The sequence below is a fragment of the Neoarius graeffei genome, chromosome 16, assembly GCF_027579695.1.
Source record: "Neoarius graeffei isolate fNeoGra1 chromosome 16, fNeoGra1.pri, whole genome shotgun sequence".
Lineage (NCBI taxonomy): Eukaryota > Metazoa > Chordata > Actinopteri > Siluriformes > Ariidae > Neoarius > Neoarius graeffei.
The window spans coordinates 11,471,940-11,485,429 of NC_083584.1; the positions used below are offsets into that span (position 1 = coordinate 11,471,940).

The 13,490-nt window shown below is 44.4% G+C and overlaps 1 protein-coding gene across 2 annotated transcripts in view; it reads left to right on the forward strand.

Annotated features, from left to right (window-relative positions):
• The window catches only part of LOC132900412 (potassium channel subfamily T member 2), a 349,331-nt gene that overhangs the window by 180,545 nt on the left and 155,296 nt on the right, over positions 1-13,490 (forward strand). For both annotated transcript variants that reach the window (XM_060942489.1, XM_060942490.1), the window contains exons 9-10: positions 3,546-3,640; positions 5,732-5,912. In XM_060942489.1, the coding sequence (XP_060798472.1) occupies positions 3,546-3,640; positions 5,732-5,912 (276 nt within the window). The remainder of the gene's footprint in view (positions 1-3,545; positions 3,641-5,731; positions 5,913-13,490) is intronic.

Consider the following 13,490-nt stretch of genomic DNA (forward strand, 5'->3'; position numbering starts at 1 on the left):
GGATAGAAATTATATGCACCCTAGGTACCCCTTCCTTCATGCCAGGAAGAATCAAAAATCAGTGAAGAATTGAGAGAGAAGAAGCGATTTGTGTGGAAACTGCTCGTTAGGGATTGATTAATTACACCATAGCTTCATTATTAATTGAAGTTATGCAAATTTGGGTGGAAGCTATTCATATACACCAAAGGCAGACTGACCTTCCTGCCAAAAAGAATAAAAATCCGTGAAGAATTGAGAGAGAGAGAGAGAAGAAGCGATTTTCATGAAATGTGGACGACGCCGGACAAGAGATGACAGCATGAACTCCTTACCTGTCGGCCGGATGAGCTAATAATCTTTAATTTGTTCCAAAGGCTTCTGTTAGCTGCTGTTATAGAAAATTAATCAACACCTTCTGACCGGTCAGAGTCAAGAATTTGGTTAAGCTTATTTGTTCTCGGTTTGTTTATGTCGTTAAAGGAAGACAAGCCTTTTTTGGTTTTTACGAGATCTCAAAGTAATTAAGCATTCTCAGGGAAGATGTTTCATAGCCTACCATCTCATCTGTTACCTCATAATAATGAGATTCAAAATCAGGAGGAAACAAATTAGCATTTTATGATGGGGGAAACAATAATAAAAAAAAAATTTCCAATGTTATGTTCTCCCCTCTCTCTCTCTAAACCCTGTCTGATTTCCAGTGCTCAGCTTTTCTGACACTGTGCTGCTAACCCTTTTGTACGCTTGTTTGTCTCAGACCAACCCTATGTTCTCAGTGTGCACCGTGAGCCTCATCTTTACCAATCCATGTTGTTCAGTGAACCGAGTTCCGCCCCGGTGATTACAGGCTCTGGAGCAGCACCTGCAAATGTTCCATGAATACAGATTTAGTTCCTAAAGTTGTATTTTCACTGTAAACCAGGACCATTAGGTTCTCTTGATGGATAATTTGAATTCCTGTTCCATGGTAGACACTTGTATGAGGACTATTGGGGTGGAGCTTGCTTTCTAGATAGTGTTAGTCAAAAATGACCAACCCTGTTGTCTGCCCTGGTTGTCTTTTATATGCCATTCATCCATTATCTGTAGCCGCTTATCCTGTGCAGGGTTGCAGGCAAGCTGGATCCTGTCCCAGCTGACTATGGGTGAAAGGTGGGGTACACCCTGGACAAGTCATCAGATCATCGCAGGGCTGAGACATAGAGACAAACAACCATTCACACTCTCATTCACACCTACGGTCAATTTAGAGCCACCAATTAACCTAAACATGTCTTTGGACTGTGGGGGAAACCAGAGCACCCGGAGGAAACCCACGCAGACACGGGGAGAACATGCAAACTCCACACAGAAAGGCCCCTGTAGGCCACTGGGCTCGAACCCAGAACCTTCTTGCTGTGATGCGACAGTGCTAACCACTACACTACCATGCTGCCTGTCTTTTATACTCTTAACTAACAATTACTAAAGTCAAAGTTCCTTCCCACGTCATGTGGCGCATAGGGCGGCGCCGATCTCCGTTTCGTCGCTCTCGGCCTCTTGCCTATTACATAGCTAGGGCTACAGTGGGGGAATAGTCCTCTGGTAACCACAAGAGTTTGACTCCCCACTCGCATCTGTATTGCAGCGTGCCTTGCCAGACGGCAGTAGGTACCATTTTTATGATGATCTTTGGTATGACCCGACCGTGAGTAGAACTCGCAATCTCCCGATCAAGAGGCAGATATATATAATAGAGAGAGAGAGTGAGAGTGAATAACATTTATCTTATTACAGTGGCACTTGTCAAGGAGTGGGATATATCAGGCAGCAAGAGAACAGTCAGTTCTCAAAGTTGATGTGTTGGAAGCAGGAAAAATGGGCAAGTGTAAGGATCTGAGTGACTGTTTTTTCATTCACAAGGGCTGATGTGATGGCTGGATGACTGGGTCTGAGCATCTCCAAAATGGCCCATCTTGTGGGGTGTTCCCAGTATGCAGTGGTTAGTACCTACCAAAAGTGGTCCAAAGATCCAAAGGACAACCGGTGAACCGGCGACAGGGTGTCAAAGGGTCGTTGATGCATGTTGGGAGCAAAGGTGATCCCGTCTGGTCCATCCAGAAAAGCTACTGTAGCACAAGTTGTTTAAAAAGTTATTGCTTGTTGTGTATTGGCCTGCGTAGCTGCCGATTGGTCAGAGTGCCCATGCTGATCCCCTGTACGCCACCGAAAGCACCAACAATCGGCATGTGAGCATAAGAGCTGGACCATGGAGCAGTGGAAGAAGGAGGCTTGGTCTGATGAATCATGTTTTCTTATATCACGTGGTGGATGGCCAGGTGTGTGTGCATCACTTACCTGGGGAAGAGATGGCACCAGGATGCACTATGGGAAGAAGGCAAGCTGGCGGAGGCAGTGTGATGCACTGGACAACGTTCTGCTGGGAAATCTTGGGTGCTGGCATTCATGTGGATGTGACTTTGACACGTACCACCTACCTACCTAAACATTGTTGCAAACCAAGTTCACACCTTCATGGCAAAAGTATTCCCTAATAGCAGTGGCCTCTTTCAGCAGGATAATTCACCCTGACACTGCAGAATCTGTTCAGGAATGGCTTGAGGAACATGACAAAAAGTTCAAGGTGTTGACTTGGCCTCCAAATTCCCCAGAACTCAATCAGGTCAAGCATCTGTGGGATGTGCTGGACAAGCAAGTCTGATCCATGGAGGTCCCACTTTGCAACTTATAGGACTTAAAGGATCTGCTGCTAACATCTTGGTACCAGATACCACAGCACACCTTCAGAGGTCTTGTGGAGTCCATTCTTGACGATATATATATCCAGTACCAGTCAAAAGTTTGGACACGCCTTTTAATTCAAGATTTTTTCTTTATATTTTTAATTAAAAGACATTTCATGTCTTAGTGATGATGGATGTTGTTTCTCTTTACTTAGTTGAGCAGTTCTTGAGATAACTATGGATCACTACAGTTGTGGTGTGGAATAGGGATATTTACTGTATTGTTATTATTTACTATATACTGTTTGATCTCAAACGCATTAAGAAGGCAAGAAACTCGTCCACTAATTAACTTTTGATGAGGCACAGCTGTTAATTGAAAAGCGTTCCAGGTGACGACCTCATGAAGCTGGTTAAGATAATGCCAATAGTGTGTAAAGCGTCATCAAGGTAAATGCTGGATACGCTGAAGAATCTAAAATATTAAACGTATTTTTAACACTCTTTTGTTCAAGGGGTCATGTTGTGATTCTGTGTTTTATCAAGATGTTTGTGATTATTCTCACCCTTTTGAACAATTCATTGAAAGCAGTCAAAACACTAATCACTGAACTAAGTCTGAGATTCAGCTGTGTGTGTGTGTGTGTGTGTGTGTGTGTGTGTGTAGCAATTCCATTCTGTATCATCTACCTTATTTCTGATTATATCATCAGTTTATCTTTTTGTTGTTGTTATTTCTACTTTATACTCGTATTATACCAGTTTATGTAATAACAGTTGACATCACTTCAGTTTAAGGTTCCTATGATAGAAATGCAATTTGTGTGTGGTGTGTTTCAGAATGACCTACACAGAGCCATCCAGCGTACTCACTCAGCCATGTTCAATCAGGTGCTCATCCTCATCAGCACCCTCCTCTGTCTCATCTTCACCTGGTGAGAGACTGAAGGAGAGTGAGGGGGTGAGAGAGTAAGGAAGTGAGAGGCTGAGGGGTAAGACAGTGAAAGGGTAAGGGCATGAAAGGGTGAGCGGGTGAGGGTATGAGACATTGAGAAGGTGAGGGTTGAGAGACTGAGGGGGTGAGGGCATGAGAGGGTGAGGGGGTGAAGGCGTGAGACAATGACAGGGTGAGGGGTTGAGGGCATGAGAGGGTGAGGGGTGAAAGAGTGAAGGGGTGAGAGCATGATGTGGTGAGGGTATGAGGGGGTGAAAGAATGATGGGCTGAGGGCATGAGACAGTGAAAGAGTGAGGGGGTGAGAGAATGATGAGGTGAAGGCATGAGACAGTAAGCGGATGAGGAGGCGAGAGAATGATGGGCTGAGGGCATGAGACAGTGAGGGGGTGAGAGAATGATGGGGTGAGGGCATGAGACAGTGAGGGGCTGAGAGAATGATGGGCTGAGGGCATGAGACAGTGAAAGAGTGAGGGGGTGAGAGAATGATGAGGTGAAGGCATGAGACAGTAAGCGGATGAGGAGGCGAGAGAATGATGGGCTGAGGGCATGAGACAGTGAGGGGGTGAGAGAATGATGGGCTGAGGGCATGAGACAGTGAGAGGGTGAGAGAATGATGGGGTGAGGGCATGAGACAGTGAGGGGCTGAGAGAATGATGGGCTGAGGGCATGAGACAGTGAAAGAGTGAGGGGGTGAGAGAATGATGAGGTGAAGGCATGAGACAGTAAGCGGATGAGGAGGCGAGAGAATGATGGGCTGAGGGCATGAGACAGTGAGGGGGTGAGAGAATGATGGGGTGAGGGCATGAGACAGTGAGGGGGTGAGAGAATGATGGGCTGAGGGCATGAGACAGTGAGGGGCTGAGAGAATGATGGGGTGAGGGCATGAGACAGTGAGGGGGTGAGAGAATGATGGGGTGAGGGCATGAGACAGTGAGGGTGTGAGAGAATGATGGGGTGAGGGCATGAGACAGTGAGGGGGTGAGAGAATGATGGGATGAGGGCATGAGACAGTGAGGGGGTGAGAGAATGATGGGGTGAGGGCATGAGACAGTGAGGGGGTGAGAGAATGATGGGGTGAGGGCATGAGACAGTGAGGGGGTGAGAGAATGATGGGGTGAGGGCATGAGACAGTGAGGGGGTGAGAGAATGATGGGGTGAGGGCATGAGACAGTGAGGGGGTGAGAGAATGATGGGGTGAGGGCATGAGACAGTGAGGGGGTGAGAGAATGATGGGGTGAGGGCATGAGACAGTGAGGGGGTGAGAGAATGATGGGGTGAGGGCATGAGACAGTGAGGGGGTGAGGGCATGAGACAGTGAGAGGGTGAGGAGGTGAAATTGAGGGGGTGAGGGCATGAGATAGTGAGGGGCTGAGAGAATCATGGAGTGAGGGCATGAGACAGTGAAAGCGTGAGGGGGTGACAGAATGATGGGGTGAGGGCATGAGACAGTGAGAGGATAAGAGAGTAAGGGGGTGAGAGATTGAGGGGGTGAGGGGATGAGAGAATGATGGGGTGAGGGCATGAGACAGTGAGGGGGTGAGAGATTGAGGGGCCGAGGGCATGAGACAGTGAGGGGGTGAGAGAATGATGGGGTGAGGGCATGAGACAGTGAGGGGGTGAGAGAATGATGGGGTGAGGGCATGAGATAGTGAGGGGGTGAGAGAATGATGGGGTGAGGGCATGAGACAATGAGGGAGTGAGGGGGTAAGAGGGCAAGAGTATGAGGGGGTGAGAAAGTGAGGGGTGAGGGGATCAAGCGGTCATATTCCTTGTTTTTATTGTTATTTATCAGAATATTTGTACTTATTCTCACAATTTATTGGACAGCACCGATCTGAAAGCAGAAAACTCAAAACACTAATCACTGAAGTGTGTGTGTTGGATGCTGAGCTGGGGTGGGGTTGAGGACAGATTCAAATTGACTGTTGGGCTGAACTGAACAAACATACTGTGAAACGCAAACACACACAACACTGAGATAACACTGAGAGCTACACCTCTCTCTCTCTCTCTCTCTCTCTCTCTCTCTCTCTCTCTCTGTCTCTCTTTCTCCCCCCCTCCCCTCCTCAGTATCTGTGGGATTCAGCACCTGGAGCGTGCGGGGAATAATCTCACCCTCTTCGACTCGCTGTATTTCTGCGTGGTCACGTTCTCCACCGTAGGATTTGGAGACGTCACGCCGCAGATCTGGCCCTCGCAGCTCCTCGTGGTCATCATGATCTGTGTCGCTCTCATCGTGTTGCCCATTCAGGTGTGTGCCGGTGACCTTTAACCTCTGCCATAGTCCCCCACCTCACAAATCCTCTGTACTGCCGTCAGATCACAGACAAACGGTTTGAGCAAAAACTATTTCCCTGGTTCACTCAGACTTTAATTTGTTTATGCTTTTAACAGATTAGTTCAAATTACATCACTTAATTAACTAAAGCATAAATGATATTAAAGCACTTGTTTCTCATAAGACCTTTTAAGTGTTTGCCCAGTTTGGAGAGTGATGGGAAAAGGTGTGACACACTTCTTATTTCACACCATTTATGTTCAGGAAAAAAAAAATTAATTTACATCGTTTCCCCGTTTATTCTGCCACGTGTAGTCAATCAACTGACAAAAGTTTTGTATTGGTAATGCTAATATAGTTTATGGCATTCCAGTTTACATCAGTCCAGTTTAGTTCATTCCAGTTTATCCTTCCAGTTTACCTCATTCCAGTTTGTCATTTGGCATTTATGTCAGTCCAGTTTACGTCATTCCAGTTTGTCATTCCAGTTTACATCAGTACAGTTTACTTCATTCACGTTTATGTCATTCCAGTTTATCCTTCCAGTTTGTCATTGGCATTTATGTCAGTCCAGTTTACGTCACTCTTATTTACATCATTCCAGATTGTCAGTCCAGTTTACGTCATTACAGTTTACTTCATTCCCGTTTGTCATTCCAGTTTACGTCATTCCCGTTTGTCTATTTAGTTTATATAATCCCACTGTTTTCATCATTCTCTGTTGTTTATAAAATACTGGTTTGTGTAGTTTCAGTTCAGTGACCTGTTTTCATTTTAATTTACATATTTTCAGTCGCGTCATTTCAGTTTTCATCACCCTAACTTATGCCCTTTAGGTTTCGTCAATTCAATTCACATCCTTTCAGTTTACATCAATCCACTTAACACCATTCAATTTACATTACAATTGTCATTTAATTAATAAAGTATTAGTTCAGGGGCGGCACGGTGGTGTAGTGGTTAGCGCTGTCACCTCACAGCAAGAAGGTCCGGGTTCGAGCCCCGTGGCCGGCGAGGGCCTTTCTGTGTGGAGTTTGCATGTTCTCCCCGTGTCCGCGTGGGTTTCCTCCGGGTGCTCCGGTTTCCCCCACAGTCCAAAGACATGCAGGTTAGGTTAACTGGTGACTCTAAATTGAGCGTAGGTGTGAATGTGAGTGTGAATGGTTGTGTGTGTCTATGTGTCAGCCCTGTGATGACCTGGCGACTTGTCCAGGGTGTACCCCGCCTTTCACCCGTAGTCAGCTGGGATAGGCTCCAGATTGCCTGCGACCCTGTAGAACAGGATAAAGCGGCTAGAGATGATGAGATGAGATGAGATGAGTATTAGTTCACGTCATTTCTGTTTCCATCATATTTGTTTGTCTTTTCAGTAATTCTCATGATTCTCTACTCATGACTTAGAACAGCAGCTCTGACAGCAGCGTAGCTGCAAATCACAGGTTTATTAATGCACTCATTCTGATACGTGTGTGTTTCTAAACATGAGCTGTAACTAAACTCTTTCTTGGATGTTCCACAACAAAAAATGTAGCTATAAATGAATAAAAATAACACTTTTTTTAAAAAATAATACATTAAAATTGTACTCATTAGCAAATTGCTGTGTCATAACACAAATAATACACTCCATGCCCTGGTGTTATCGGAAAATAATCAACTTCAGGGTGGTAACAGTGACTCTGCTTCACCACACCAATCCCATTGTTGATTAGTTTCCAAAAATAGCACCACACAGAGTGTTTTAATCCTGACGTATGTTCAGAATCTGTTTGAGTGTGAACTCGTATACGAGTATGAGGTTATGATGACAGCTGAAGGGCTGCTTTTTATCTCTTTATACCCCTTGAGAATCTCTGCATCTGCTAGCTTTCACACTTCACACACACACACACACACACACACACACACGCACTTCTAAACACGCTTAAACGTTCAAATAATAGTCTAGAGCAGGCTTATCCTCATCCTACCCCCACTCCATCAGCCCCGTGGGCTGAAACCCACCTGTTCACACATACATGAGTCATCTGCTCTCACACATTCATAAAGAGTGGAGACTCCCTGTAGTGGTGCCATCGGAAATGTGGAGATAAAACGCGTGCGCGCACACGCACAGTAGGGTGCATCAGTTGCCCCCTAAAAATGAAAAGTTCCTCCGATCATGATGCATTTTTGTTTTTATGTTCCTTTTGGTAAGAAAACACACTGGGTGAAATATTTTGACAAAATTCAAAAGTTTAATGGTGGCACCAGGAGCTCAAATTTATGGAAAAAGCTGCTATTTTATGACTTTTATGACAAAATTAAGATCACTTTTCATGAAGCATTATGGCACCTTATAGAGTATACCAAATATCTTAGATACTGTAGACAGTATGTCTAGAATGTCTAAAAATATTTGGAGGTTTATTTTAGGGTGTCACTAGCATTATCTATCAGTGTTATAGTCATGCTGTCTGTTGTTGCCCAAATGAGGATGGGTTCCCTTTTGAGTCTGGTTCCTCTCGAGGTTTCTTCCTCATGTCGTCTGAGGGAGTTTTTCCTTGCCACCGTCGCCACAGGCTTGCTCATTGGGGATAGATTAGGGATAAAATTAGCTCATGTTTTGGCCCAATCCCAATTCTAATTTCTACCCCTACCCCTCCCCCTTCCCCTCCCCCTTCCCCTTGGCCCTTCCCCTTGAAACTGAGCTACAAGGGATAGGGCTTGAAATTCAACCCCTATGTATTGGGATAGCCCTTCAACGATCGCATACGTCATCACGTACCTCCGTCAGCGTTTACGTTAGCAAAACGCGACCAAATGCGTCATTGGCTGCGACCAGCCGCTACAGTCAGAGCCAGAGGCAGAACCAGAAATCTCTGCTGGCAGGGTGTGATTTGTTAACTAACACCACTGAATGGGATATCTTTGGCGCTTCGTGCACCACATCCGACAGAATGAGGTGTCAGAACACTCATGTAAACAATAAAAGCGAGAATAACAGAACAAAACGTACGCAGTCAAGCAACCGAAAACAATACTCACTCCCAAAGCTTTTTAGCAGCAGCTTGGATTTCAGAAATCGCTGCTCATTCTCAGCTCGAAAGCAAATCAAGCAGCGTGTTTCCTCTGGATAACAACTTAAAACACGTAAATAATGGAGAAAATACATTTATGACAATCTTTCGCCGCGGGAACCGCCATCTTTCTGAAATCCGCATGGCATTGTGGGAAATCACTCAAACCCCTTCGTTCGGAGTCAGCTCCAGGAAAATCTCCGTTTGGAGGGGTACAGAAGCCCTACCCCTTCCCCTACCCCTCCGCGTTAACTGGGATTGGGATACCCCTACCCCTTCACGTGAACGCGCAAAATGGAGGGGAAGGGCCAAGGGGTTGGTCCAAGGGGTGAAATGGGATTCGGCCTTTAAGTCGTTCAAATTCTGTAAAGCTGCTTTGCGACAATGTTTGTTAAAAGCGCTATACAAATAGACTTGACTTGACTTGTTATAACCCTGGTTTTAAGCTTGCCGCCTATGCATACGGTATGCTAGCCCCTATTAAAGTTATAACGATGTTGGATTACCTGTTTTCAAGACAACTGAAGATACAAGTGAAATGTTAAGAAGCAAATTCTCAATGTCTATTTCCTATGTGGCCGTCTCAGATTTGGAACCATTACTCTGTCTTTTGCTACAACTTGCACAATATGCTGGAATCTTTCTTCTATTGTGCCAGAACCAACTTTCTCATGGGCTAGTTTAACCCCACGCTCTGCCACATCATTTGTCACAATGAAGTTTGTGAGTGTTGCCTTTATCCTCTGGTACCATAAGATGCCAAGCCATCCCATTGTGACACTGGTGTTGAGAGCAGATGATCATCAGATATATCACATTAATGCTTCTCAATCCCTTGCAAATGTTCTTAACATGATCGCTGGGTCACAAGAAATCAATAAATGGAGTCCAACATTGTGATTCAAACCTTACGTGAAAACATAAAATAAACGTTTTTTTGGCAAAAAATGAACCTCATGGGGGCGGCACGGTGGTGTAGTGGTTAGCGCTGTCGCCTCACAGCAAGAAGGTCCGGGTTCGAGCCCCGTGGCCGGCGAGGGCCTTTCTGTGCAGAGTTTGCATGTTCTCCCCGTGTCCGCGTGGGTTTCCTCCGGGTGCTCCGGTTTCCCCCACAGTCCAAAGACATGCAGGTTAGGTTAACTGGTGACTCTAAATTGAGCGTAGGTGTGAATGTGAGTGTGAATGGTTGTCTGTGTCTATGTGTCAGCCCTGTGATGACCTGGCGACTTGTCCAGGGTGTACCCCGCCTTTCGCCCGTAGTCAGCTGGGATAGGCTCCAGCTTGCCTGCGACCCTGTAGAACAGGATAAAGCGGCTACAGATAATGAGATGAGATGAGATGAACCTCATGGTGCCACCATTAGACTTTTGAATATGATCAAAAATTTTTACAGGATGTCTTTATTGGTGAAAAGTAACACCCAAACAAAAATGCATCAGATTTTATGAAAGTGAGGGCAACTGATGCACCCTAACGCACAGAAGCAATTGTGTGTATCTTTGATAGGTTACATCTCATTTATAAGCGCTTGCACAACTCTCTCAACACGCACACACCACAACACTCATGGTGCACAACCCAATACGTGATTAAATGTTCACATTAAATCAACAGTAAGGCTCATTTAACAATAGTGTTCTTTTATTAAAATAAATTATACAAAGAATTTTCTGGAAATGTAATATTAAATCTCTTCAAATTAGTGTCATTATGCTTGAGACAAGTGTGTTGTACAGAAATAATTACAGGACCCGAGAAACATCTGACAATTCGTTCATAAAAATAAAAATTTTTTTTCAAGAACTAAAATGAATGTTAAGAGCACAGGATACAAGAAAACCAACAACAGCAACTAATTTAAATATTTCTCTCAGGTTAAAGGAGAACTGAAGTCATTTTTAAACTTGCTTTGTTTCTTAATTAACGTGTTATTCAATGACGTTTTGGGTTTTAGTAACCTTATATCGTGACTCGTATTGGCAACTAATTACAATTAAATATTATACTTATCGGCCTGTTCGGTTTTTAGCCGTGTTGAATTTAGTTCGTTTGGCCCACGGTAGGCGTCGCTTATCTGCGCAATCTTCACGAGACTTGTGTGAGACTTTGAAGCGTGAAGTGTCAGCCAGGTGTCAGCGCTGCCATTTTGAAAACTGTTTTCCAAACGAAGTATTGCACAAAAACAAGTTTAAATGACGATTACTGCCGACTTTTTTCAAACTTTCCTGATTGCTATCAAAACAAACAAAACTTCCGGCTTGATCACATCAGCATTCGAAAGAGGGCGCGCGCGTCTTTTGACAACGTTGGCAGATGTTGGTCGCTTTGATTTCTGCTGTACGTTTTACTTCCGTCCTACGATGTCTCGCACAGGTCTCAACGAATCTCGTTTACGGCCATTGCTTTGACATATGGACTGATATATTACAGAGCATATTTCAGACACTCATAACTTGCTATAGCAGCGACAAAATAGCGATCAAAAATGCATTTCAATATTTAATAAAATGAGAAATAGAATTTTGATGATAAAAAATTTGCCTTCAGTTCTCCTTTAACAATAATCAGTAAATTTAACAATAAAAAATATATACGGTACTGTGCAAAAGTGGCGCGGTGGTGTAGTGGTTAGCGCTGTCGCCTCACAGCAAGAAGGTCCGGGTTCGAGCCCCGTGGCCGGCGAGGGCCTTTCTGTGTGGAGTTTGCATGTTCTCCCCATGTCCGCGTGGGTTTCCTCCGGGTGCTCCGGTTTCCCCCACAGTCCAAAGACATGCAGGTTAGGTTAACTGGTGACTCTAAATTGACCGTAGGTGTGAATGTGAGTGTGAATGGTTGTCTGTGTCTATGTGTCAGCCCTGTGATGACCTGGCGACTTGTCCAGGGTGTACCCCGCCTTTCGCCCATAGTCAGCTGGGATAGGCTCCAGCTTGCCTGCGACCCTGTAGAACAGGATAAAGCGGCTACAGATAATGAGATGAGAGATGAGATGAACTGTGCAAAAGTCTTGGCATCCTATTTTTTTCCCATACGAACTTTGTTATAGATTTCTATTTTATGATTTCTACATTATTGAGTCAAAACATTACAAAAACATTTTAGAGTTCCAAACGTTCATGTTTTTTTTTTTCCAGCACAAAATTAAATGTTACAGGAAAAAGCAAGTTTGTATCTGAGCAGCATATTCCATTCCAAGAGAGCATTTTTCAGATTAAAAAAGGAAACATAATGAAGTTTGCTGGGTTTTGGTGCAAAATGAAGAAGCGAATGCGATGGTCAAAGTGTCCAGAAGAACTGTGGCTGGTTCTGGAAGATGCTCAGTAAAACCTGCAGCTCATTTCCGCATAAAACTGCACTAATTTCACCTGAGACTACGATTTTTTTTTTATCTCGCACCGAATATTGACTTTAAGGCCTCCGGTGTCCACCAGAGGACGCTGCACTGAGGTGCATGGCCCTATTGTTTTCCTAAGGATTAATCCATCCATTATCTGTAGCTGCTTATCCTGTACAGGGTCGCGGGCAAGCTGGAGCCTATCCCAGCTGACTATGGGTGAGAGGCGGGGTACACCCTGGACAAGTCGCCAGATCATCGCAGGGCTGATACATAGAGACAAACAACCATTCACACTCACATTCACACCTACGGTCAATTTAGAGTCACCGATTATCCTAAGCATGTATTTGGACTGTGGGGGAAACCCATGCAGATACGGGGAGAACATGCAAACTCCACACAGAAAGGCCCTCACCAGCCGCTGGGCTTGAACCCAGAACCTTCTTGCTAACCACTACGCCACCGTGCCACCCAGTTTCCTAATGATTATTATGTTTATTCTTATATTATTATTATTTTTTTTCTTAGAGGCTTGGCCCTGGGTGTGTCCGGGGAACTCCATAGCACCCCCACATGTCATTGAGACTTTTGCCTGGTATATAGTTTCACCTATCCATGTCAAATTTGGTAGGTGTGTGCGGTGCCCCAAGACGAACAAAATTGCAATGTACAGTATATTGTATTAGCCAAACTCAACAGGAAGTGAGTGATTTTTGTTTTTTTGCATTCTGACATGCGTTACATTTTGATGTTCTCCTCCTTGGCAGTTTGTTGGATTCATGTCAGATTTGGTATACTGGATGTGCTCGGGCCCTTCATCGCCACTTGCGGCTGTATTTTCATTTATTATAGCTTACTGTTTATAGGGTTTTTTTTTAATGTTGAAACATTTTCATTTCATTACTTTTTCACAGCATTTTTGGTCAACAGCATTTCTTTACAAGACGTTTGTACAGTACTGTGTGTGTCAGGAATTAAAGACTCTGTCATGCTGTTATAGGAAATTAATCAGTATCATTGTTGGTGTGATGAAGCAGTCACTGTGGCCACCAAAAAAAAAAAACCTGATGATCTTCTTAGAACACTGTCCTGAAGTGTTTTATTCCACTTATACACTAACAATTTGCAAATAACAGTTGATATTTATTCGAACATGAA